At 37.9% G+C, this 26,221-nt stretch overlaps 1 protein-coding gene across 1 annotated transcript in view; it reads right to left on the bottom strand.

Annotated features, from left to right (window-relative positions):
- LOC5576206 (D-beta-hydroxybutyrate dehydrogenase, mitochondrial) overlaps positions 1-26,221 on the bottom strand; it is a 375,927-nt gene that overhangs the window by 324,123 nt on the left and 25,583 nt on the right. Inside the window, exons 2-3 of the mRNA XM_021853088.1 lie at positions 21,177-21,302; positions 20,530-20,799 (exon numbers count right to left, since the gene is read on the bottom strand). Coding sequence (XP_021708780.1) covers positions 20,530-20,799; positions 21,177-21,194 — 288 coding nt within the window. The 5' untranslated portion in view covers positions 21,195-21,302. The remainder of the gene's footprint in view (positions 1-20,529; positions 20,800-21,176; positions 21,303-26,221) is intronic.

Genomic DNA, 26,221 nt, shown 5'->3' with positions numbered 1-26,221 from the left:
TCTTTTAGGAATTCCACCAGATTCCTCCCAAACATATTTTAAAATTATTTCAAGATCGCTTTCAAAGATTCCTCCATGCATTTTACAAGGATTTGCTCCAGATATTTCTCCCAGGCTCCTTCAGTTTTTTTTTTTACAGAAATTTCTCACAGAATTTATCTCGAGATTCCTCACGGAATTCCCTTGAAAAAATTCTCACAAGGATTCTTTCAGGGAGTTCTCTAGAAATTCTCATGATGTTCCTCCAGCAAAACTTCCAAGGAGTCCTCATGAAACCCCTCCAGAGATGCCTTCATGCTTTCTTCAAGAAATTTCTTTTAGAAATATTTCAGGGAATTATTCCAGATTTTGCTTCAGAAATTCTCAGTAGATTTTATTCAGTTATTTCCTTTGCGATTTTTTTTTTCAAAAAGTCTGCCAAATATTCCCCTAGGCTTTTTGTGTAAACAGCATCAATATTTTTCCATAAAGAAATATTCAAATCGCTATAACTTTTTTGTTTCTCAATATATTTGCACCACCACCGATCGAGTTATAGAAATATCGACTTATGGAAAGTTCGATGTATGAGAATTGGAAAATACCGAAAAATCCATCGAGTTATAGAATATCGAGTTGTGGAGAGTCGACTGTATATTCAAAACAAGATGGCCAGTGGTCAATACCGACACAGAATATAAAAATTTTGATAGTTTTTTGAGCACTTGTGAAAAACGAAAAATTTATCGCGATTTGAATACTGTTTTGTGGTGAAAAGATTAAGCTGTCGGTAAAGGGATTAAGAATTTTGCTTGGCATTATTCGAATCGTTTCTGTTTTGATGCTACAGATTTTCTTCATAAAATTTTACAATGAATTTCTTTTGGGATTGCTCTAAAAATTCCTGCAAGTATTTCTATAATTCATCCAAGGGTTCCTTCATAAATGGCTCCAGTAGAACTTTTAGGGATTGCTTATGGGTCTCCTTCTGAAATTTCTTCAGAGATAACTGGAAGTATTTTGTTTGAAATTCCTTTAGGGATTCTTTCAAGAATTCTTTTAGAAACTTGTTTAGGGATTTCTCCAATTTTTGCTTCCAAAATATCACTTGGCTCCTCCAAAACATGTCCTGTGGTTCTGTCAAGAGTTCCTCTAGGAATTTCTTCAGGAGTTAAAAAAGTTCTTCAAGAATTCTTCTAAGAAATTCACGATTTTCCTTTATAAATTTATCCAACGATTCATCTACGCCTAATTCTAGAAATTGTTAAAGTTTTTTTTTTTCAAGGAATTCTTCTTGTTTTTTTATGGTCATTCCTCCTAAAATAGGCCAGAATTTCTTCATTTTTTTTATTTCAGGAATCCCTTATTTGTTTTTACAAGATTTCCATTAAGTCTACCGATAATGCCTCAACAAATTGATACTAAAATTACTTCCAGGGTTTCTATAGTCAAAAAACAAAAAGTATTATTCCTGAAATTCTTTGAATAATGCCTGTAAAAACTCATCTATCACATTGATACATCTGAAAACTCCTCCTAGAATTGACAGTTTTTTTTTTCTTTCGGATTTTCTCTAGTTATTTTTTCTGGGTTTTCTTCAAAAATGCCCTGCAGATTATTTCCTGGAAATCTTCCAGGAAGTACTCCAAGAATTTCTCCAAGAAATCCGAGGAAAAGTTTTAATTAGATACCCTGGTTGAAATCGTAAAAAATCTGCAGGTGCTCATAGAGGAAGTCGTTTACGGTTTCATGAGGGTGATCTAGTAGAGTGTTCCTTAGGAATCCTAGATAAAAGTGATAGAGAAATATTTAGGATGTTTTTAGGAATCGCTAGAGATTAATTTGACAATATTTTTTTTCTTTTTTAAAAATGCCTGGAAAATGTCTTGAAAATAATGGAGTCTTGGAATTTATAAAAGCGGTATTATTGTAGGACCTCATGGAGGGATCTCTACAAATATTCCTAATTGATTGCTTGAAATGAAATTCGGGACAATCTTTACCAACTTCCTGGATGAATTCCAAGAATCATTTGTTGAAGTTTCTGGATGAATCACGAAATAATTTGGGAAGGAATCCATGAAGGAATTTCTAAAGCAATCCCTGAAAAATATGAAAAAATCTCGTATTTGAGCTTCATATTGCATTCCTAGAGAAATCTACAGGGATTACACAGCTATAAATAGTCCTAGAGATCTCTATGGAAAAATCTTCGCAGAGTGATTCTTGTAGCAATTTTTGAATTTATCTATGCAAAGATCCATACAAGTTTATTAATCTAGGAATTACCGGATAAATTTCCAGGAGAATCACTCTTGAAATTTTCATGCATTTGTTAAAAATTCTGGAGAAGTTTCTGTAGCCCTATCTGTACCGATTTCATGATCTTAGTCATTGGTCGGAAGGTTTACGTTATTTTTTACTTTTGTATAAAAAATACAAATTTCGGTCTATCTTCGTGTTTTGTCATAAAATGAAGGATTCGAATATAACCTATTTTACATTGGCTATGGTCTCTCTGAATGTGGATAAAAATCATAGATTTTGAGCTGTCGATGGTACAACATAATGTTCAGAAAGTGTCCACACAAAGATCTACCAGAACCGATATCACATGGCCAAAACCAATCGTCGATGACTTGATGCTCTTGTGAATCAGAATAAAAATGTGAGCTATACACACTTATGAAATTCTGACCACTTCCTTGTGTACATGATTAATTTTACAAAAATTGTTCTGAGCTCTTTTCTAGGGCCCCATACATTAGAACGAAAAAAAAAAAAAATTCGGTTCAAAAATGGATTTTTGAGAGCGGTTGAAAGCAATAATGCCTTGTTGCGCCGCTCCCCGAGCTCACTGATTTTTTGAGAAAGCAACGAATTCTATGAGAATTCGTTTAAAAATGTGGGAGAATCTCAAGAGATACTTTGAGTAGACCAAGAAAACGCTGAAAGTGGAGGTAGGAATCTTCCCAACAGTGAATGAAGGATATTAAGCAGAATATTTTACACTTCCCGCTGTATAGTGTAAAACACGGAAACGGTAGTAAAAATTTGTAGCATGGGCAATGACATAATGATTCATGGCCAATTAATTGATTGACAATACACTGCTGTGGATCGTAAGTGAGTCCCTTTGATCCATCCAAAAGAATACTATAATAAGTTCAGGAGATTGAAACATGTTTGGATATCAATTAAACTTTCACAATTTGCTTACCATTCTGATACCTTATGAGATAAATATTAAGATGATCAAAACACCGTTAACTTTTGTATAACACGTAACAAAACTATGTAATAAGGTTACATTTCATTATGTAACAATTCGACTTGGTGTTTTTGTTTTACAAATTATACCGAACAAATTATTTAGTCTCGTTAGTGTAGATCATAGGAATATATGTTGAAACTTGTATTAACTAAAATTAGGCAAAAATGCAGATGGGACTGCCTTGCGATTCACGGACTATAGGATTGTGTTTATCGAAAACAATTCTCGCATCGATGATCTAGGAAAATGACAAATTGGAGTTAATGCACAGAGAATATCAAAATGAATAACTGCTACATCTATCAACATATTCTTGGTTTTATGATTGCCTGTGCGATAATTTTTCGTACACAACCTTACACAACACAGTGTTTTACTGGAACACATAACCGTAGTTTGAATTGGACATTTTATTTGGGAAAATTGACAAATAATCGACGTCATTTAATCGATTATCTCGATTACTGAGTGAGCCAGCTATCGATGGAAAAATAATCGATTAGTCAGTCGATTAATCGATTAATCGAAATAATCGATTAATTTGCGACAACCCTAATTAGAACAGCTACTAGAGCTAACACGGGATCATGGAAAGTACTGCAAGTTGGCAAATTAAAGCAATTCGCGTATTTTAACAGTATCCAATGCCTTTCTGCCAGACTGTAGACATGCACCTCAAAAATTCACCTACCTTTGCTGATGGAGACAAGTTTTTGAACAACAAATTTATAAACGGTTAAAATAAATGCACTACTTTTGATTAGCAATATCGTAGAAACACAAACAAAACTAATGTACGAAAACAGAACAGAAACAGTTTGACGTTTGACTGATAAAAATCATACTCCCAAGGGGTCATGCACAAATTACGTCACGTTCCAAAAGGGGGGGAGGGGGTCAAGCCAAGCGTGACAAGCCTTACAAAATTTTCGGAGGACTCATACAAAAAGTGTGACAAAGGGGGTGGGGGGAGGTGTTCGAAAAAGTTGAAATTTAGCGTGACATAATTTGTGTACCATCCCCAATCAGAAAGCTATAATTAAGCTATTTCGATGTTATAATAGGGTCCTAAAGCCCTGTCCCAATTTTAGTATCAAACGCTCAAGTTTATTCATGTTTGGTCAATTTTTAAATGAATTTCATTGGTTTAAGTCCAAAAAACATTTGTTTTATGATTTTGTCACACCCCTTGGTTTGAACTCAAATTTTGTGTATTTTTTTGTTTTCCGTGTCCCTTCCGACATGTCAGATAGGAAAAACCCCAGTGTTAAAACTATTAGCCCTGTGGCATTTTTGTCGAAATAGTGAATGTCAAACATGATCACAAGTGTCAATGTTCATATTTGGAACCATTTTTAAAATTGAAGTTTAAAAATGTTATAGCCGTTATTTGAGCTAGAAAAATTGCTAATGTAGTTGCAAGACATGTCGAAGATTAATCACTGATCATTCCCAAAACTGGCCCAATTAAAATAATGATACATTATTTGGTTAGAGAAAACTGGCTTGTGGATAATATCGAGTATTTTCTAATATCAGCGATGGAAAATTGACTTAAAAAAAAACCAATAATCACTCGCATTCCTATAATTCGTTAAATCGGAAATATGTGCTAATATTGAACAAGTAAATGGTTTATAAGCCCTGAACCAGCACTGCATCGCCAATTTGAAACGTTCAGTGTTTGGTGGTTACTTGGAGAGCTAGTGACCTTCAGATTCATATAATATATTCTTCAATTTCACACGGCGTCCTGGAGCAAACCTGAATCTAATAAATAATCCGTTTGCTTTGTTTCGTCTTGACAAAAAGTCTAATGGTCAATATTCATATATATTAGCAATAGAGTGCTCCAAACGAGTTTGGTTTCCTAATGTGAATCTATTTCTTGCAATTTGACAACGACACTCAATCTCAATTTTCAAACAATATGTCTTACTTAACAACAAACCTAAAACTGCCACACACAAAGCCTATCGAAAGAATCCAAATCTTCGACATTCTTATGGACCTGAACCTATTCGGGCATCAAAGCTCCCAAACCACCTCCATGGCCATGCATGTAGGAGTAGCTAAATTCATCCAATTTCCAAAGCATTATTCACTGCTGCTGGCCCGACTTTGGCATCGGCAACTGACAGCTCTTTGAACTTCCGATCATCAAACGTGGCGGCGCTGCTCTTTCGAAAGTAGGTACTTTTACCATCAATTCATTTTCCCATGCCGAGAGAAGAGGTGGGTGGCTAATAGCATCACAATATCGTGTTCTGTTTGTAGAAGGTACCCACGAGACTGATAGGAATGCGGGCAGCTCCACATCAACACCCGGAGAAGAAGCGAGACAAGTCAATCTCTTTACGGAGCATTTCCAGCTCAAAAGGTAACTAAAAATGGCATTTTTGGACCGAATATTTTCAATGAAAATGGAACTTTAGAAATACATGAAGTTGCCTAGACTACGATTTGAAAAGCCTATCAAAGAAAAGTAATTTAAAATTTTGAAAATGTTTCACTAAACAACCCTTCGTTTACTTAAAGTGATGTTCGTATTTGAAGAAGTTTGAACAAAAAAACAAAAACTAGAAGAAAAAATACATAATAGTATGAAAACATAGATAGTTTATTGTTTTTTAAAGTCTTTATCTTCCTCGAAGACATTTTTTTTTAACAACTTATCATTTTTATATTGATGTTTCGTCTTCCGACCTTTTTCTTTTCGAAATGTTGTCCCTAAACCGTTATGTTTCACTCAATTCAAAAAAGGTAGCGTCTACGCAAGTTTCGTTACGGGCTGGAAATGCTCTATTACCACCCGCTTTACCTTTTCTCCGTTTCCGGTGCTGATGCTGCGTCTCTAAGGCCATGTCCGAAAGTTATTCTATACCGACAAAGGCGAATATGGATTTATGCTGTTGCCACGGTCGTCGTCAGCTGCTGTGAGATGTGAAGTGGGCGGCCGTACGTACAGCTACTTCTAAAATGCAACCGATGAGTAGGAATTACACTGAAACAAATTATCACTTTTAACTCAATTGATTTCTGAGCACTCACTGTTGAACCACATTCCGCTGACTTTATGCATGGAAGCCATAAGTTGGAAAACCGTCTAATTTTCGGCCAACAATTTCCTTCAGTGCACGTAAATGACGAAATGGTTCTCAAGAGTGCCCATCGCTCTAAATTCCGAGCACGATGCATTATCCTAACCGTATACGGACGCTGGGGGCAGTAAATCGCTCCTCGAAAATATTCGACAATGATGCGTAAAATTTAACGACCTGTCGTTAAATTGCATCGGCTAACGAGGGTTAGAGGGAGAGAGCAAGTAGAAAAAAAAAATGTTACATGGGCCCATTTGGAAGTGATAGCTCTTGCATAGGTGGATGCAGTGCTTTGGGAAAGGAGGAAAATAACGACAAGGCTTCTGTTACAAACCCTAACAAGATTCTGTGGAAAGTCCGACAAAGATTTTTTATAGAACCCGACAAGGATTTTGTGAAGAATCTACAAAAATTCTGTAGGGAATCCGACAAGGATTCTGATGAGAATCTGACAAAAATTCCGAGGAGAATCCTACAAGGATTATTAGCAGAATTCGCAAGGATTCTGAGGAGAATCCGACAAGAATTCTATGGAGATTATGGATTTTGATGAGAATCACATAAGGATTCAATAGAGAATCTGACAACGATTCTGTAGAACATCCAACAAGAATGTAATAAAAAATCTATAGATAATCCAACAAGAATTCTGTGTAGAATTCGACAATGATTCCGAGGAAAGTTCTACAAGGGTTTTGTGAATTATCTTATAAAGATTCTGTGGAAAATCCGACAAAAATTCTGTGGAGAGTTCAACGAGGATTCTTTGAAGAATCCGACAAAGATTTGGTGTAGAATCTGATAGAATTTCTGTAACGACGGATTTTGTTGAGAATCCAAGAATGAACCTGTGTAGAATCTGACAAGGATTCTTTGAAGAAGTGGATAAAGATTATGTGAAAAATCTGATAAGGGTTCTGTGGAGAATCTGTTGAACAAATTTAGTAAAGATTTGGACTATAATTTTGCAGCAAGAAGAATGGGTCATGTTAAAAATCCCCAATATTGCCTCTGTGTCTTAATTCAGCGAACAAAACGCAAACAGTCGGTCATTCGGTGGTAGCTCGTGGCTATCATAAAATTCCGTTCCTCGCTATAGATACCTACAAGTAAGATTCCGGCTTTGTGTCGCGATGTCGCGTCACCCGTGTGATCGTTTGCAAACCAATGCCAGATGGAGCTATTTATTAGCGTCATTTTATGGCCAATTCGAGAATTTCGCTCGTCGTTTCCGAAGAAAGTACATCTACCCCTGAAACGAAAGTGGTTCTCGTACTCAACCCATTAATGCCCAAGTTGTCTTAAAATTGTTCTTAAGTCCTGAAATTGTTATCAAGAGTATAAAGTCACATAAAATAAAAACTATAGTGAGGATACAAAAATCATACATGTATGTCTTTGATATCTGACTGCTTTCTAGGTGAATACATTTTGCTTGTTGCTAGTTGATCCCTAAGAAACTGCTTGTGTTGTTAACAACAGTTCGGTTGGAAAAGTTTAACTTTTCTTTTATCAAGGAGGAGACGTTTACTACAAAAGGCCCAGAAAAAAGATAAAGGTCCAACTTTACCAATGTATATAAATCATTTTTCAAGCGATTAAACAAAACCAATAATAAAAACAGCCGTGGAATCGCTATTAAGGATCTTGCTTAAAAGGTCTACCCAATCTACCCAAAGTTTTTGAGCAAGAGGCTCTTCCTATTCAGTTTTGTCTAAAATGGATTTGTGACATATATTCAACAATATACACACTTAATTTAGAATGCTGAATTTTGGCTAATTTTAACCGAGATTCGCATAGCCGAGTGGTCGGCAAACAAATTTCCGGGAGTCTCAGGAAATAGTGCTTCATTGCTAAACAACCGGACAATTTGTTAGCTGGGTCTCGGTTGAAATTGGAAAACCGGAATTAGCACAGCCGAGCTCGTGTACAAAAATCTCAGTTTGTAACCAGGCTTTATTTTGCTCATCTTGATCTGATAGATGGAGCGACCTCGTACGCTCACAGCAATTATGAGTCAGCATTCGATGTTGGTTGAATAATCCGTGACTGAGAGAGTGGAAAAAAAACGTTGGCTATATCCAAACGCACATCTTCCATTTGACAGCTCTAGCTTACTGTGAGGCTCTGCAAACACATCATCATTGCTTTTGGGATGAACTGAGGTTGGTTTCTCCGTCAACGCAAGAGCATGATTTTGCTTTCCTCTTTGCCCTTTTGGGAAAAGAGCTACAAAGAGACAACAAAGAGCTGTCTGGAAGTGCTCTTCCCCGGACTGAGAAATGGGAAAAAATGCTCTCCCCCTAACTGAGAAAGGGAGAAAAAATCTCTTTCTCTTTTAAGCGCTGAGGTTGTCAAAACAAACTCTTTACCACAGTGGGAATGAAAATAAGCAAAGACAAACCTGTAAACTCTTCATCCCGCAGATCAAGTACGCTCAATTTGTGTGTGGGTAAAATCGCTTCTCTTTTGTAGTTGATCATTAAAAGGGGGAGAAAGAGGATAAGTCAAGAGCAGGGAAGAAGCCTGTTTGTAACAAAATTGAAGGCGATACAATATGGTTTTCTTATCAAAAATAAGTTCTAGAACTCCATAAGAAGTAGAAACATATTTTTTTGATTACACTCATATTTTGTTCCCTACAAAATCATAGAAAATCTTATGGTTAAGCCTGTTCGTCTTTGACTCAAAACTCAACCGAATAACTTGTATTGTTTTGACATGAATTTGGTTTGATTGAAGCCTAGAAAATATATTTGGACTGAAGTAAAAATATTAGATAACACTCAAAATTTCTTTAAATTAAAATAAACTAAGGAAAACCTCATTCTTAAAATATGTTTAAATATACGCTCTGACGTATTCACAGCTTTTATTTGTTGTCGAAGAAGCTACATGTTATCGCCATGAATTTAGATTTATCGCTTTGTTTCAAATTCCGATCATAACCCATATTCTGAGCACTTGACTTCTTATAGCATTTTTTCATGAAAACCACTCAAATTACTCACAGGATAATACCATCTTCTATAAAACCAAATCATCTATATTTAAAAGCTACGAAAATATTAATTTTTACCTTTGTAATTGCCACTGTTTAAAATTCGAGTCAATTTCAAACAAAACCATACCGGATTGTTTGTAGTTTTGTAAGCTTTGAGTGTCTTTCAAACTTTATATTTCTGCTCGAACATATTATCTGCGCGCCTATTGCCCCATTTCACGCCAAATCGTATTCCGAGCTGGCACCCTCTGAGATTTCAATGAAAATATCCTGATATGTAAGCCTAGACTAACAAAGCCACTTTGCATACCTAGTTTTTTTTTTCCAAAATTTAACTGGACTATCATTTGAAAAGGGCCAAACTGCTAACTTTTTTTTTTCAAAAAAATCGCATCATTACGAAAAAGTGTTGTACGAGCTTGTGGATTATTGGCTTAATTTTTGAGTACAAATACTGGGTAAAAATCTCATTTGTGGCCTACACTGCAAAAAAAAAAATGTTCAAAATTAAAAGTTGATTTAAAATATCGTAACTTTTTATTTTATTGAAATTTTGTCTTAAGACAGGTAATAAACTTCCAACCTCCCATTATTGAGTTTTGTTTAAAAATGACGCGCTCAGAAATTAAATTTAGGGCAAGATAAAGTGTGTGCTGGGAATTTGTTTTTTTTTCGCAAGTACCCACCTCGCGGTGTTTGCACGGTTGGTAGTAAACACGATTTCCTATATTGAAGATTTTTTTGAATCGACTTTACATTTTGCATGTCAATTTTTTCAGTGTATGAGTAATAGGTCATCGCACAAAAATCTTTCTCTCTCTTTCACGCTCCCATAAAATTTGTAGACTTCAAGGCCAGTGAACGTCAAATTTTCATTCACAGTTAAAACAGTGCAATACCCTATACTTATATGAAGTTTTCGATAACATAAAGTAAACTAATTATACCAAATTGACTCGCTCATTGAGATTCATTGAATTATGAAAGAATTGTGACTTAAACTTGTTTAGTTTTGTTTGAAAACAAGAAACAGTTTTTGCTGGAGAAACTTTTTTTCTTTTGAAGTGCGCATTTGGAAATGTACGGACTGTTAGAAGTGAACATAATTACCTATCTTGTGACAAAACTTCATCGTAATAAAAGATGACAACTTTTTTAAATCAACTTTAATTTTTTTTTGAGTGTAGGCTTAAAATAAAGTTTTTGTTTTTTCTTTTGTTCAAAATATGAGATAATTATTTACCAGTCATTCATACAACATGTTTTTGTAGGAGCTGCCATTTTTCGACTAGATTGTTTCGAAGAAATAAATCGGGTGCAAAATCTTGGCCATTCCAAAAGATATTCCAGAGAAATTGTGCAAAAAAAAAAACTAAGTACCGTAAGTACCGTGGTATGCAAAGTGGCTAAGCTCGTCAAGCTCTTCACATCTAGAAAATTTGATTGAAAGCTGAGAGGGCTCTGCCAAGCTGTTCAAGTTGGCAAGAAATGCGTCATAACTCTAAAAAAACAATTAACCAGAAATTCGGAAGCCGCATTTTTTAGCATAGCATAGCATAGACTGACTGTACATGTCAATGGTTGCTACTCCGTGATTGATCGGAACTGGTAAGAATTGCACTACGATCCAAATGAATAAGGGATGGGAGTGTCCGCTTATTCTCGAAGTACAATTTTAGCAGCTCTAATATTATTGATCAATAACGGCGCCGGCCAAGTCCTTACAGTCAGTTGGGATGGAGAAGGAATGTTAGGGTGTAATGATTGTTGCTTCTAGAGACCGAGAATACCTCTGCATCTCCACAATCACCACGGGAAGGGTGTTTATTAGTGAGGGAGGAAAAGATCTGGGAGTCACCAATGGTCAGTGATGCGATCCATGGATAAGGAGGAAAAATACAACTTAAAGCTAGTTTCTCAGCGTCCCGAAAACGAACCGTCTCGCTTGGGCTTTTCGAAGCACTGCCCAGCAGACAAGCAAAACGAAACACCATTCCCGACGTTCCGAAAACGTACGGTCTTGTTTGGGCTCTCCGAAACACTGCGGAAGCCGCATTTTTTAGAATTGATTTTTAAATTAAATGCGATGGCTTTGAATAATTCATTTTTGAACCATATTCATTTCTTCGGATTTTGGTTTACTGGATGATGAAATGATGAAAACTAGGGTTTCTAGTAGATTTCAATAAGTTTGTTTTTTTCTGCTCCGATATTTTACTACATTTCAACGTTTCCTCTTCAAACAGGATTCTCCGTAGTTTCGTAAGTAAAAGAAACTTTAAGGTCGTAAAAAACTTTTGTCCGTCAAATCCAAGAATTTAGATTTTTTGAGTGATTATATTCTTTGCTACCTTAATCACGTTGCACATTGAAGTGTATTGATTAAGCAGAAGAGCGAATGTTTGGTACCGTGAAGAATTTGGTACGATCATTTTCAATAGGCATTATGATCTTTTTTTATCAAATTGTTCACTGGCTTAAAATCTATCATGTAATACTTTTGTTATCGATTGTTTTGTATCAACTACACTATTATCTTTGAAATCATGCTAACTATTTTGAACAAATGTGTTGAAATTTATGAGAAGCAGTTTATTTATAGCGGGAAAAAGGCAAAATATGATCTCGTTTTAGAGATCAAACAATGGCGCTTAAACCAAGGCTCTAGAACCAGGAATGCCTATGTCCCATCCCAAATATAAGAATTTTTTATAATACTATTTTTATAAACTAATAAAAATGTAAACTTGAGCAAAAGAAATACACTCCAACCTCTTTTTACGACCGTTTTCTTACCGACGGTTTTTTTTTTCCGACCACTATTTTAGGACCGAAATTCAGATTAACGACCTTTTTTATAAATGATCATTATCTTAAAAAGTATTCAAAATAGAGGATCATGATGTTCAGCAAAATTGTTCAGTAGTTCAAGGGCTAACATATGGTGGTCATTGAATTGCGGAATTCTGCCACTAGGTGGCGTTAGTGAGCATAGAAATTTTGTTTTGCGGATATCTCAGGACCAGGCGGCACTAGTGAGCATAAAACTTTTGTTTTCCGGATAGCTCAGGATCCTGGCCACTTAGAAAGATGGCGTCTTCGACAAAGTTGTTCAGTAGCTCAAGGACTATCATTGTAAACGCTATGAGGTTTAAAATTTTGCCACCAGGCAGCGCTAGTAAGCATGACACTTTTGTTTTGCGGATATCTCAGGATCCTGACCACTTAGATAGATGGCGCCTTCAGCAAAGATGTTCAGCAGCTCAAGCGCTATGGAGATAGAGACTTGGGTAAACTTGTTGAATAGCTCAACATTGCCAAAGACACCATGTCGCCGTCTGGTGGCAAAATTTTGAATCTCATAGCGTATATAATGATAGTCCATAAGCTGATGAACACCCAACATATTTAAAGTGCAATAAAGATTGAGAATTCATTCAAGCTCTGTCTTGATAAAAAACTATGAGCCGGTGTGCATCTGAAATGTCTCTAATCAAAGGAACAAACTAAGTCCTAAATTGGCACAAACACTCTGTTTTCTTGGAAATATAAATATAAAATAAAGAAATTTTCATTAGCTGTACAATACCGTGCAAAATTTTGTCATTACCCTCAAAAACATACTATGAGGTTTTGTCCATTTCTCTGGAGTTGAACCCCTAATTAGAACTCCTTATGACTAACTCGAAAGATAATAAGTCATTAATTTATACAGAGCAGACGGAAATTTCATATCTCAATCTGATATTGAAGAGATATTCGAAAATGTAGTGGAACACAACGTGATGGTTCGACATCTGATAATATGTTCATAAGATCAAAATTAGTTCTTCGAGATGACACATAACACAAAATAGCCGGACTGAACAGTGCGACGTCGGGGCAACCTCTAAGAGCAAATGTAGTCTCAGATAGCGTAGAACGTGATGATGATGTTGATGATGATGGTCCCGCCACATGCCCCTACAAAGGATTGAGCAAGACGATATATCTTTTGAATAATTAATTATGATCAATGTTAACCAGATTTGCAAACAATAAACGGTCTGATTATTTCAACAGATATAATCAACAATTCAAGTGTCCATACTATACAGCAAAAAAATGGTAGAATTCTGTTGCTCTCTACCATACTTTTTCATATGTTTTACTAGTGTTCAAAAAAGTTCAACAAAATCCAAAACATTGCCAGAATTGATAACCCAGCCGATGATGTCAAAACTGTTGGAAACATTTGCAATTTCAAGAAATGTCTGACATTCAAACAAAAAAACTCACTACTAAATCATGGTATCCTCTACAGCCTATATTCTCAATTCAAATGATAAGTAATCAAACAGTCGTTTATACCTGTGTACCGCGCGCAGGACTCAAACCTCTGTAGAAAAAGGAACATGATGCCCTTATTTCCATCATCCTCCAGTTGTGAGATATAGCCGAACGGTCAGCATCTCTGTGTAGAGATCAATGGTCAATGGTCTGATCCTGATTGCCGACTTTTTATTTTTATTATTCTTGGTCGTTTATCAGATCACATTTTGATATTGATTAGTTGGTCTATCAACAAACTTTCCAGATATTGTTTTGATCTTATTATATCCTAACAAGATATGGTTCAATACATCTCCATACTAATTTTTGATATTAGGTTTGATCTTTTATCTCTTATCTCCACAAACCAACAGCTGATTTCGACCGTCATTAATTACTTTAGAACAAGCAATTAATGATCTTGTTCAGCCCTTTCCACCTGCTCGGAGATCGTGATTGTTTTATATAATTTTGGCCATAACGGTCATGCGACTTAATTCAATTCAGAATTAATTATTTAATCATAACATAAATAATTCGAACATGTATGGGTGCAAGCACACATCGCTGGTGGAACACATATATTTACTTCTTACGCCAGACCATATGAAATTTTCTTTCAAACTGCTAAAGAAATTGTATTTTAGTTATCTTCAGAAGTTAAAGCAAAAAAACTACACAAATTAACAGAATTTTGGCTGTTTATCAATTTGTTATCTACTATTTTCAAATTTGTTAAATAAATTCCTAATTTTGCTCGCATTGAATCCTAATGCAAAATTGCACAGGCTCCTAAGAAACCTTCACAGACTATAACGGGTTCAACAGGCTCATAAAGTATTTTGTCTCCGATTCTCCGAAGAAAATCTTCAGGAATTAACATAGTGAATTTATTAACATTTTTCCAGGGTCTCACACAGGGATCTCTCTAGATATTTCTCTACTTATTCTCCCAGAAATTCTTCCAGAGATGCTCAGAAAAAAATCTCCAGAATTTGCTCCAAGATATCCTGGAGAACTCCAAAGCTATTACCTCCAGTAATTACCTCCTTGATTTTCTTTCCCAAAACTATCTTAAAATTTTCGCCAGTGATTTTTTTTTACTTATCCTGTAACTGAATTCTCCAGTTGTTACTCCAGAAGATGTTCCAAAGATTTCTACGGAATTTTTCCCGAGGAAATCTTCAAAAGTTTATTTCAGAGATTAAAAAAAGCTGAGAGGTTTTTCAAGAAACCCTGCAAAAGTTTCTCCGCAGGTTCATATGAATTCCATCAAGTATTCATCCACGATTCTTCCCAGAAATTCAAAATTCTTCAAGAGGTTCTTCGAAAAAATATTTTTTTTTTCTAAAAAATGCTAGAGAAACATTTTATTCAAATATTACTCCTGCAGTTTTTTCCAATCATTTTTTGGAAAGTTTCCCAAAAAAATCCCTTGCAATTTCATAAGGTTATCTAAGATTGCACATCAGCCAATACTCCAACAAGTTTCCCAATAATTCCTCTGATCATTCCTACATTAAATCTCTATAGAGATTCTGTCCTATGCCTTTCGAGAAATTCTTTTAAAAAAAACTGCGAAATACTATCCCGTGACTCTATTGATTGTTTATATTATCCTAGCAAATTATCTAGGAAATCTTTTAAAGCTTTCTCAGGAGTCCTGGCCTTATTTCAGAGATCATTGTTCATACAGAGTGACTTTAAAGCTTCCACTTGTTTCATATGAGGTTACTTCAGGTTTCTTTAAAAGTGCCTCATGGATTTATTTTTCAGAAAATTTTTCTTGACCTTTCCCAGGACACATTCCTTAAAAAAACCTTCAAGGCTTACTTGAGAAAATCTCAAAGTGTTACAGGAGGAATTTCTGCAGAAACCTAAGAAGAAATCTCTGGAGCAATTGCTAAAGGTATTTTTAAGAAAATAAATCTCTAGTTGCAATCTTATATAAATTCCAATTTCATAGGGAATCCCTAAAAACTCCTGGTGGCATTTCTAGAGAATTTATTGATTCAATTGAAGAAGATGCTTCACCGAAAACCTTGTAGGATGTCCCAAGGAAATAAATGGATTTATCACTGCATAAAATCTAAGAGAAGTTAGGACTTTCTTTCACAAAGATTTTTTGGAGGAATTTAGATGATTCCTAAAACAATCTTTGGAGAAATTCCCTGTCTGTGGTTCTCCTTGGGTTAATCCATGTTGAATTCTTGAGGCATCCAAAACAAAATTCTTGGAGAAATTCTCTAGGAAAATTCGTAAAATTCCTTTAGAAAAAAAAAATCAGATAGAATTGCTAGAGAAAATTAAGTAATTCCAAAAATGTGTCAGGTCTTGAACAATCTGCTCCGACACTATGAAGAATAAAACTCTTATCTCATGGCTCTTATAAGGTTTATTTTTTTTCTCGGTTCCTGTTTGGTCTCTTTTCGCCCACCGTATGATTGAACGTCAACGAGAGAATACGGACCGGAACAATCGGCAAAGACCACAGCGACGGAAATGGACTAGCGATTGGAAACTCGGTACGTGGAACTGCAAATCTCTCAACTTCATTGGAAGCACACGCATACTCTCCGATGTACTGAAGACCCGCGGTTTCGACATCGTAGCGCTGCAGGAGGTGTGCTGGACAGGTTCGATGGTGCGAACGTTTAGAGGTAATCATACCATCTACCAGAGCTGCGGCAACACACGTGAGCTGGGAACAGCTTTTATAGTGATGGGTGATATGCAAAGGCGTGTGATCGGGTGGTGGCCGATCAACGAAAGAATGTGCAAGTTGAGGCTCAAAGGCCGGTTCTTCAACTTCAGCATCATAAACGTGCATAGCCCTCACTCCGGAAGCACTGATGATGACAAGGACGCATTTTACGCGCAGCTCGAACGCGAGTACGACCGCTGCCCAAGCCACGACGTCAAGATCATCATAGGAGATTTGAACGCTCAGGTTGGCCAGGAGGAGGAGTTCAGACCGACGATTGGAAGGTTCAGCGCCCACCGGCTGACGAACGAGAACGGCCTACGACTGATAGATTTTGCCGCCTCCAAGAACATGGCCATTCGCAGCACCTACTTCCAGCACAGCCTCCCGTATCGATACACCTGGAGATCACCACTGCAGACGGAATCACAAATCGACCACGTTTTGATCGATGGACGGCACTTCTCCGATATTACCGACGTCAGAACCTATCGTGGCGCTAACATCGACTCTGATCACTATCTAGTGATGGTGAAACTGCGCCAAAAACTATCCGTCATCAACAATGTACGGTATCGACGCCCGCCTCGGTATAACCTAGCGCGACTGGCCCAACCGAACGTCGCTGCCGCATACGCGCAGCATCTCGAGGTAGCGTTGCCGGAAGAGGGCGAGCTTGACGAAGCCCCTCTTGAGGACTGCTGGAGCAACATAAAAGCAGCCATCAACAACGCAGCCGAGAGCATCGTCGGGTACGTGGAAAGGAGGACATGTAACGATTGGTTCGACGAAGAATGCAGGCAGGTTTTGGAGGAGAAGGATGCAGCGCGGGCTGCAATGCTGCAGCAAGGAACGCGACAAAACGTGGAGCGATATAAAAGAAAACGGAAGCAGCAAACCCGACTATTCCGGGACAAAAAGCGCCGCCTGGAAGAAGCGGAATGTGAAGAAATGGAACAGCTGCATCGTTCTCAAGAAACGCGAAAGTTCTACGAGAAGCTCAACGCATCCCGAAAAGGCTTCGTGCCGCGAGCCGAAATGTGTAGGGATAAGGACGGAAGCATCTTGACGGACGAACGTGAGGTGATTGAAAGGTGGAAGCAGCACTACGATGAACACCTGAATGGCACGGAGAACACAGGCGACGAGGGTCACGACAGCGGAGGAAGTGACTACGTCAGCACGGCGGATGAAGGAAACCAACCTGCCCCCACATTGAGGGAAGTTAAGGATGCCATCAGCCAGCTCAAGAATAATAAGGCCGCTGGTAAAGATGGTATTGGAGCTGAACTCATCAAAATGGGCCCGGAGAGGTTGGCCGCCTGTCTGCACCGGCTGATTGTCAAAATCTGGGAAACCGAACAGCTGCCGGAGGAGTGGAAGCAAGGGGTCATATGCCCCATCTACAAGAAGGGCGACAAACTGGAATGTGAAAACTATCGTGCGATCACTATCCTGAATGCCGCCTACAAAGTGCTATCCCAGATTATCTTCCGTCGTCTATCACCAATAACAAATGAGTTTGTGGGAAGTTATCAAGCTGGTTTCATCAACGGCCGCTCGACAACGGACCAAATCTTCACTGTACGGCAAATCCTCCAGAAATGCCGTGAATACCAAGTCCCAACGCATCACCTGTTCATCGATTTCAAAGCGGCTTATGATAGCATCGACCGCGAAGAGCTATGGAAAATCATGGACGAGTACAGCTTTCCCGGGAAGCTCACAAGACTAATAAGAGCAACGATGGACGGTGTGCAGAATAGCGTGAAGATTTCGGGCGAACATTCCAGTTCGTTCGAATCCCGCCGGGGACTTCGACAGGGTGATGGACTTTCGTGCCTGCTGTTCAACATCACGCTAGAAGGTGTCATGCGGAGAGCCGGGTTCAATAACCGAGGTACGATTTTCACAAGATCCAGCCAATTTGTTTGCTTCGCGGATGATATGGATGTTGTCGGCAGAACATTTGGAACGGTGACAGACCTCTACACCCGCCTGAAACGTGAAGCAACAAAAGTCGGCCTGGTGGTGAATGCGTCAAAAACAAAGTACATGCTGATAGGCGGAACCGAGCGCGACAGAGCCCGCCTGGGAAGCAGTGTTACGATAGACGGGGATACTTTTGAGGTGGTTGATGAGTTCGTCTACCTCGGATCCTTGTTAACGGCTGATAACAACGTTAGTCGTGAAATACGGAGACGCATCATCAGTGGAAGTCGCGCCTACTATGGGCTCCAGAAGAAGCTGCGGTCGAGAAAGATTCACCCCCGCACCAAATGTACCATGTACAAAACGCTTATAAGACCGGTGGTCCTCTATGGACATGAAGCATGGACCATGCTGGAAGAGGACCTGCAAGCACTTGGAGTGTTCGAACGAAGGGTGCTTAGAACGATCTTTGGCGGAGTGCAGGAGGACGGTGTGTGGCGGCGGAGAATGAACCACGAGCTCGCTAGGCTCTACGGCGAACCAAGTATCCAGAAGGTTGCTAAAGCCGGAAGGGTGCGCTGGGCAGGGCATGTTGCAAGACTACCGGACAGCAATCCTGCAAAGATGGTGTTCGCGTCGAATCCGGTTGGCACAAGAAGGCGGGGAGCACAGCGAGCGAGGTGGCTTGATCAGGTGCAACAAGATCTGGAGAACGTGGGCCAAAATCGAGGTTGGAGAGACACAGCCTTGGACCGAGTAAATTGGCGTAACATCGTTAACGAGGTTTTATCAAATTAATTGATGTAACACCAACTAAATAAATAATGATTCTTTTTATGTCTCCGTTTTCAGGCCAGAGGTCTCTAATTTCCTATTTTTGAAGGCACTCAGTCTTATCTAGCCCAGTAAAGACGGAATGCCGTGTCTTGTGGTAACGACTGACATTAAAAATGAAGCGGTTTGGAAGTTTTGAGAAAATCTACTTTGAAGTTTTCATTCTATTTGAAAGTCAAAAAAACACAAGTCAAGAATTTCTTGTGTTGAGCAGAAAAACCACCTGAAAATATCGTTTGAACGCTTAGAACCAGTAGAAGCTCCTCAACTCAACATCGACCAAAATTACGCTTACACCCCTTTGTGTATTAGCCCCTCAAATATAGTCAATTTAAATCCCCAGTCTAGGATTCCATAGGGTTAAATTTTTTCTAAGTTTCACTGTGCACAACATATTTGCCAACGTTTGTCCTACCCATGGTTCCTAACGTGGACGTGCCTCTGCACAGATGGATCGGCAAAAGGCTTGTAATCCACTATTGCACCGTGTACCGCGTTGTGGAGATGTTCGAGGAGACGAAGACCATCAATCGGTGCATTGGGAGCGGCCGAAAACCGAAAACGGAATACCCAGAGAAGGCGCGGAAGATAAGGCAGTACTTCAAAAATAACCCGAACCTTTCCACCCGAGACGTGGGCAAAAAGGTCAATTCGTCGAAGTGGTTCGTCCAGCAGATCATGAAGAGGGCTGGGCTACGTGCCAAACCGGACTGACAAGCAAACACGGTGGCCAAATTGCATGCGCGGAAGCTGTACTGTGAGTGGCTGATCAAGCCAGGCTGTCTCGTAATGGACGACGAGAGATACATAAAAGCGGACACCAAGTACCAAGTACCTGTTGTGCTTCTTCATGCTTGCAGAAGCGCATGCTGCTCTTCCTCCGCTCTCACCGTGGTCCTAGGCTGTTCTGATCGGATCTCGCATTGTGCCATTACTCCAAGCCTATAATGGATAGGTGCGAAGCTAAGGGCGTTAATGTGGTCCCGAAGGAGGCGAACCCGCCTAATACACCAGAACCTGAATCGTCCGATCCGATTGAAGAAAAACTGAGAAAAATTGTGTAAGAAAGATGGGCAAAGCCTCGCTCAAGATCTCATGAGCAGTGTTAAGAGCAATGTACGAGCATTCAGCTTGAAGAATAAAATTCAATAAATCAAGTTTTTTTTAATCCCTGAAAATTTGAGAAGTATCCGATTTAAATGAACTTTTGGTGATCATTTTTATGTGTCTCATTTTTTTTCCGATTGCAGTCTTCGCAACTTACATAATGATATCAAATTAGTGGATTTGATAAGCTTTGGTCAAAGGTAGAAAATAAATTGCTATACGTCCTCGAAAAAGGACGTTGGGCGATAACGGGTCAATATCCCCCACATCCCGGACCTACCTTAAGACTGTGGAATCCGATGGCGGCACCGACGGTCAGGATCGCGAAGAACAGGAACAGCACAAAGGCCGACACCTGGGAAATTCCGAGAAAGTTGAACACTCCGGAGCAAACAATGGCCGCGGCGTGGCATCCGATGATTGGAACCAGCAGTCGATCTACGAGGTCCCAGGGGATTTGCCGCGGGGTGGTTTCAATCAGGACCGAACCGTGGCGGGACATGCGGCGCTTCACGGCCGGCGCTTTCGGAATGGCGGAACCGGCGGATTGCTGCGAGAAGGATGACGCGAATGAGAGAGATGGAGAGAGTGAGATTATTAAATTTGCTTTAAGGATGACGCTCAACTAGTGGGGGATGGGGTAAGTTATATAGAAATGTGTTTTTACTACTGCTTCTACAGGTACTTGAAGCATTTCAATTCATATTTGATAGCGTTTAATCTTAGTTCACCAATAGGAATTGCATTCAATTTTGTGTCTCCCCTGATGGATTCAACAGGGGAAATCAAGTTAACACTTCATTCAGAGACGAACCAGCCAAGGACTGAAAAGTTCACTAATGAAGACAATAAAATTGTAATAATAAGTGTTAGAAATATCGGATTCATGTCTGTAAACTAGATTTTTTTTTATTCGAGAATACTTACCCTTCGTTGGCTTTGCATTGTTTCCTTCTTTTAATTCCTATTATCCAAAAAGTCGTTCACTTTAACACAATTTTTTAAAATTCAGCAGAAATTTGCACTTGTCACTGTTTACCGAAATTTACAGTCCTGCAAAAACACAATTCTTATTTACATGCTTCCACATCGGTTGAACCCATCACTGATTACAAGAGCATATTCATCAAACGAAATCACACTCATTCAAGCATTCATCTGCAATCGGGTGAGGAAAACTGAAATTTCCATAAACATTCCCTCCAACACCAAATCGATCAACCGAACGAGAAACGGGGTTTCCCATCCCGGATGGAAGGTTAATTAATTCATTGAAATTTATTGCTGGAGCTCAGATCGGAGACGTCTTCTTTCTCGGGCAGAACTGTCTGTCCAAGGAATATGAGTCATTATTGGAACCAAGTAGCTATGCTCCACTAGTTAGATTGGCTGAGCTCCGTTTATTACCGTAGTTCGATGCGGGTGTCTTTCCCGACTGTTGAATCAATTAGTTCGAACATTAATAATGGAAATATTCAAATTTGAATTAGTTCCAGATTATTTGCCACACGGGTGGTTGCTTCTATCGGTTGCCAGACGAGGTGGAAACAATTACCCAAAACTCCTGGGAAATATGCATGGAGTACGTTAATTTGCTCGACGAGGGGGAAAAGCGTTATTATTCATCATATAATTGTTTTGATAGCAGGTATCGTTTGAATTTTCATGAGAGCAGCGAGTGTAATTGAATTCGATGATTGGGAAGTTGTTTTAATCGAAATGAGTTTCAAACCGAAATCAGACATGGACTCTGTCGAGGATACGACAAAGATGATGTGAAGAATTAGAAGAGGATTTAGTAGAGAATCCTTCAAGGATTCTCTGGAGAATTCGACAAGGATTCTGTGAAGAACCCTGTAAGGATTCTGTGGAGAATCCTATAAGGATTATGTGAGGATGTTGCGAGGAATTCGACAAGCAATCTGTGGAGAACCCGACAAAAATTCTTTGGATAATTCATCAAGCATTCTGTGGAGAACCGTACAAGGATTCTGTTGAGAATTCGACAAGAACTCTGTGGAAAAGCTGCCAAAGATTATTTTAAGAATTCGACAAGAATTCCGTGGAGAATCTGGCAAGGATTCTGTGGAGAACCTCGCGAAAATTCTGTATAGAGATTGTCAAGAATTCTGTGGATAATTCCGTGGAGAATCTGACAAATACTTTGTGGAGAATCCGCCAAAGATTCTGTGGAGAATCTGATAAGGATTCTGTAAAAAATCTAACAGGGATGTTGTGGATAATTCGACAAGCAATCTGTGGAGAACCCTAGAAAAATTCTTTGGTAAATTCATCATGAATTCTATGGAGCACCCTACAAGGATTCTGTGGAAAATCCTAGAAGGATTATGATTCCAACAAGGATTCTGTGGAGAATCCTACAAGGATTATGTGGAGAATCCGACAAAGATTCTGTGGAGAATCCGACATGAATTCTTTGGAGAATCCGACAAGGATTAATTAAGAATTCTGTGGAGAACCCTACAAGGATTCTGTGGAGAATCCTACTTGGATTCTGTTGAGAATCCGACAAGTATTCTGTGGGGAATCTGACAGAGATTCTGTACAGAATCTTCAAGGATTATGTGGAGAATCCGACAAGGGTTCTGTGTGTTGTGTCCTAGATTTAGTGTAAAAGAATGTTGGGGACAGTATGGATTGGGACGGGATGGAAAACAGGCGTAATAATGAGACCGGTTGTTTTGATATCAGAAATATGTATTGTAATTAGTGGTCTCCAGAATATCACATTGGCGATCCTGCCTATACAGCTCGCTGGATTGATAATGCAAATGATTCCGAAGTGGGTAAGTAATCATTCAGAATTGAAAAGAGTGTGTGCTGAAGATCAACATTGAAGCCTACTAGGAAACACTGCAAAAAAAAGAGAAGGAAATGCAAAAAAAAATACATACATTCCACGAAAAACCGATCTAGTGTGTCACCGAATTCCTTATTCGAAATAAGGAAACGCGTGTTTTTGGATTTATTGATTAGGGTGACCACTTCCGAAATAGAGTGACCAGGAAAATCACGATTTTGCTAATTTTTTATTTATTAAAAAATCATAACTTTTGAACCGCTTGACCGATATTCAATTTTCTTGTTCGAAATTAAAGCTGAAGAAAAAGAAAAATATAATATTTCACAAAAATTGGTTTTCTACATAAAAATAAATCAAAAATTACCGTTTTTTTTCGTGTGGCTATTGCTGTACTAATTTTTTCTTGAAAGCTCAATAAATTTTACGTTTACTTTCAAGTTTTCAGCGGTGTATGTTTTTTATTTTTGAGATATATATTTTTGAAAATAAAAAATCAGTCATTTTTCATCGGCACACACTGTAGGTCTCGGTGGAATAGATTTTTTATTTTTTTTAAAAATCATTACTTTTGAACAGCTCAACCGATTTCCAATCTTTTTTTTATGGAATAAATGCTTAAGATTTCAACTTTTCAGAAAAAAATATTGAACTCAGAAAAAAAAATTTTACATGTAAAGGTATAAAAGAATCTATTTTTTTTAGGAAATTTTTATATTATTTCAAGTAAAAGAAAATTGGAGATATATTTTTTTTCTGAAAAGTTGAAATCTTAAGCTTTCATTCCATTAAAAAAGATTGGAAATCGGTTGAGCTGTTCAAAAGTTATAATTTTCAAAAAAAAAAAAAAATCTATTCCGCTGAGACCTACAGTGTGTGCCGATGAAAAATGACTGATATTTTGTTTTGAAAAAAAAAAAAAAATGTATATCAAAATATAAAAAAACATACATCGCTGAAAGTTTAGCAGTGAAGGTAAAATTTACTGAACGTCCAAGAAAAAATGAGAACAGCACTAGCCCTTTTGGTCCCGAGGCCTTTAAAACACGAAAAAACGGAAATTATTGATTTATTTTTATGTAGAAAACCAATTTCTGTGAAATTTTATATATTCTTGAAAAGCCAAAATCTTAAGCTTTCATTTCGTCCAAGAAAATTGAAAATCGGTTGAGCGGTTCAAAAGTTGAATGCAGTCCGATTCATTTTCGCGCGCTCGGAGAGTGTTTTCGGTGGCTTCGTTCGCTTGGGTAGTGCTTTGAGAAGACTCAAGCTGTCCGATTCATTTTTCGCGCGCTCGGAGTGTTTTTGTTTTTCGGTTAGCACTTCATTTAAGCGCCATCGGAGTTTTTTTATATTACTGCTTATACGTGTTGACGCTGCGATTGTAACTGTTCAGTCGAGGATGGATTACCAATTGGTGAGCTCGTTTCATGCTTGTAATAACACATTTGTATCATAACATGTACTTTTTTATGAATTTGTTGAACAAACTATGAATAGTTCGTCATTTTAAGTGTTGACATAAGCGCTTGTTCATGTTTTATAAAATTTCGAGATTCAAACCTTTGAATAATTCGATCTTTAAGATGTCGACGCATTAATAGATAACTTTTTTAACAGAGGTTACATGAATCGCATCACTTACCAAGGTGAATCCCGATCATGTAGCTTAGAAGCCCTCCCACTAACAAAACTCCTTCCCGTGGCAACCATGATGATGCAGAGGTATACTCGGTCTTCAGTAACAATGGATATCACACTTACATTCCTTCTCTTCCCCGATGACCGTAAGGACGTGGCCGGCGCCGTTATTGACATTACTAATTTCAGAGTCCTCGAAAATGTACATTGAAGATGGTATGCTACTCCCAAGCTACATCTATTGGTTCCCTGTACAATTTCGATGATTCTTGTCAATCACTGAGTAGCAACTACGAATTGTACGGTCATCAATGCTCATGCTCAATCGGTCGAGCGGTTCAAAAGTTATGTATTTTTAATAAATAAAAAATTAGCAAAATAGCGATTTTTCTGGGCACCCTATTTCGGAAATGGTCAGCCTAATCAAAAATTCCAAAAACACGTGTATCCTTATTTCGAATAAGGAACAAAATAGAAAATGTTCACGGAATTCGGTGACTCACTAGATCGGTTTTTCATGGAATGGCTGAGTTTTTATCTGTTTTAAACATTATATGTTATATTCTTATGATCCTCGATAGAAATCATACTTAAATTAAAATTTCGTCGTTGAATTGGCTAAAAAAAATATTAAAAGATGTGACCAGTCTTCCAGTGGAAGACATTTGAGTAGTGTGCAACACATTTGGAAGACTGAAGTTTTTTGGGAGACATTTCAGAATTTGTGAAGACATTTGGAAGACAATTTTAAATTATGGGCATTTTTACAATTTATAGATTTGACCTCCTTCAGGATTCCTTCAGATAATGATCTGTAAATTATGTCAAGGGTTGTTACAAAGTGTCTTTTAAGCACTGTTGCAGAGATTTGTCGATATATTTTTCTAGTAATTCCTTCATCTTATTAATCCTTAGTTTCTCACAAAGACTTTTTATGAAATCTGTTTCAGTGATTCTGGTAGTGTTATTTTGCGAATATTTCAAAAAAAAAAAAATACACATTTTACATTTTGATATTATTTTAACAGAGATTGCTACAATTATTGCTTCTTAAATTATCCCAAAAATTTTAGTTAGATCTGGCAAAATATTCTTAGTTAATTCCACGATCTTCTTTCAAATTCGTTTAAGAATACTCCGAATTATGATTCAAAAGAATCTGTGCAATGTTCCAGAAACTCTTGGATGACTCAAGATGAAGTGAATCCTAATGAAAATCTTTCGAAAATAATTTTGAAAATTCTTACAATTATCAGAGGTAATGGATTTTTTAAGAAGTTATTTTGAATGAATTAATAATTAATTTCTCCAAACAGAACATTAAGAAATAATCGCGATAGCAGTTCTTACCAAAATTATCTGACAAACTCTAAAAGGAATCTTTTAGATGTTTTTTTTTTTCAACCCAAGTAACTATGGAGCATTGTATCATAGCTTATATAAAATAGCTGCATTGCATTGAAATAGTTCAAAAGTGGAAAAAGGCACTTATGCAGTCGAACCAATGCAA

This window comes from Aedes aegypti, chromosome 3 (genome assembly GCF_002204515.2).
Source record: "Aedes aegypti strain LVP_AGWG chromosome 3, AaegL5.0 Primary Assembly, whole genome shotgun sequence".
Lineage (NCBI taxonomy): Eukaryota > Metazoa > Arthropoda > Insecta > Diptera > Culicidae > Aedes > Aedes aegypti.
Note: the sequence above shows the minus strand (reverse complement) of the source record. Positions and strands in the feature narration are given on the sequence as shown.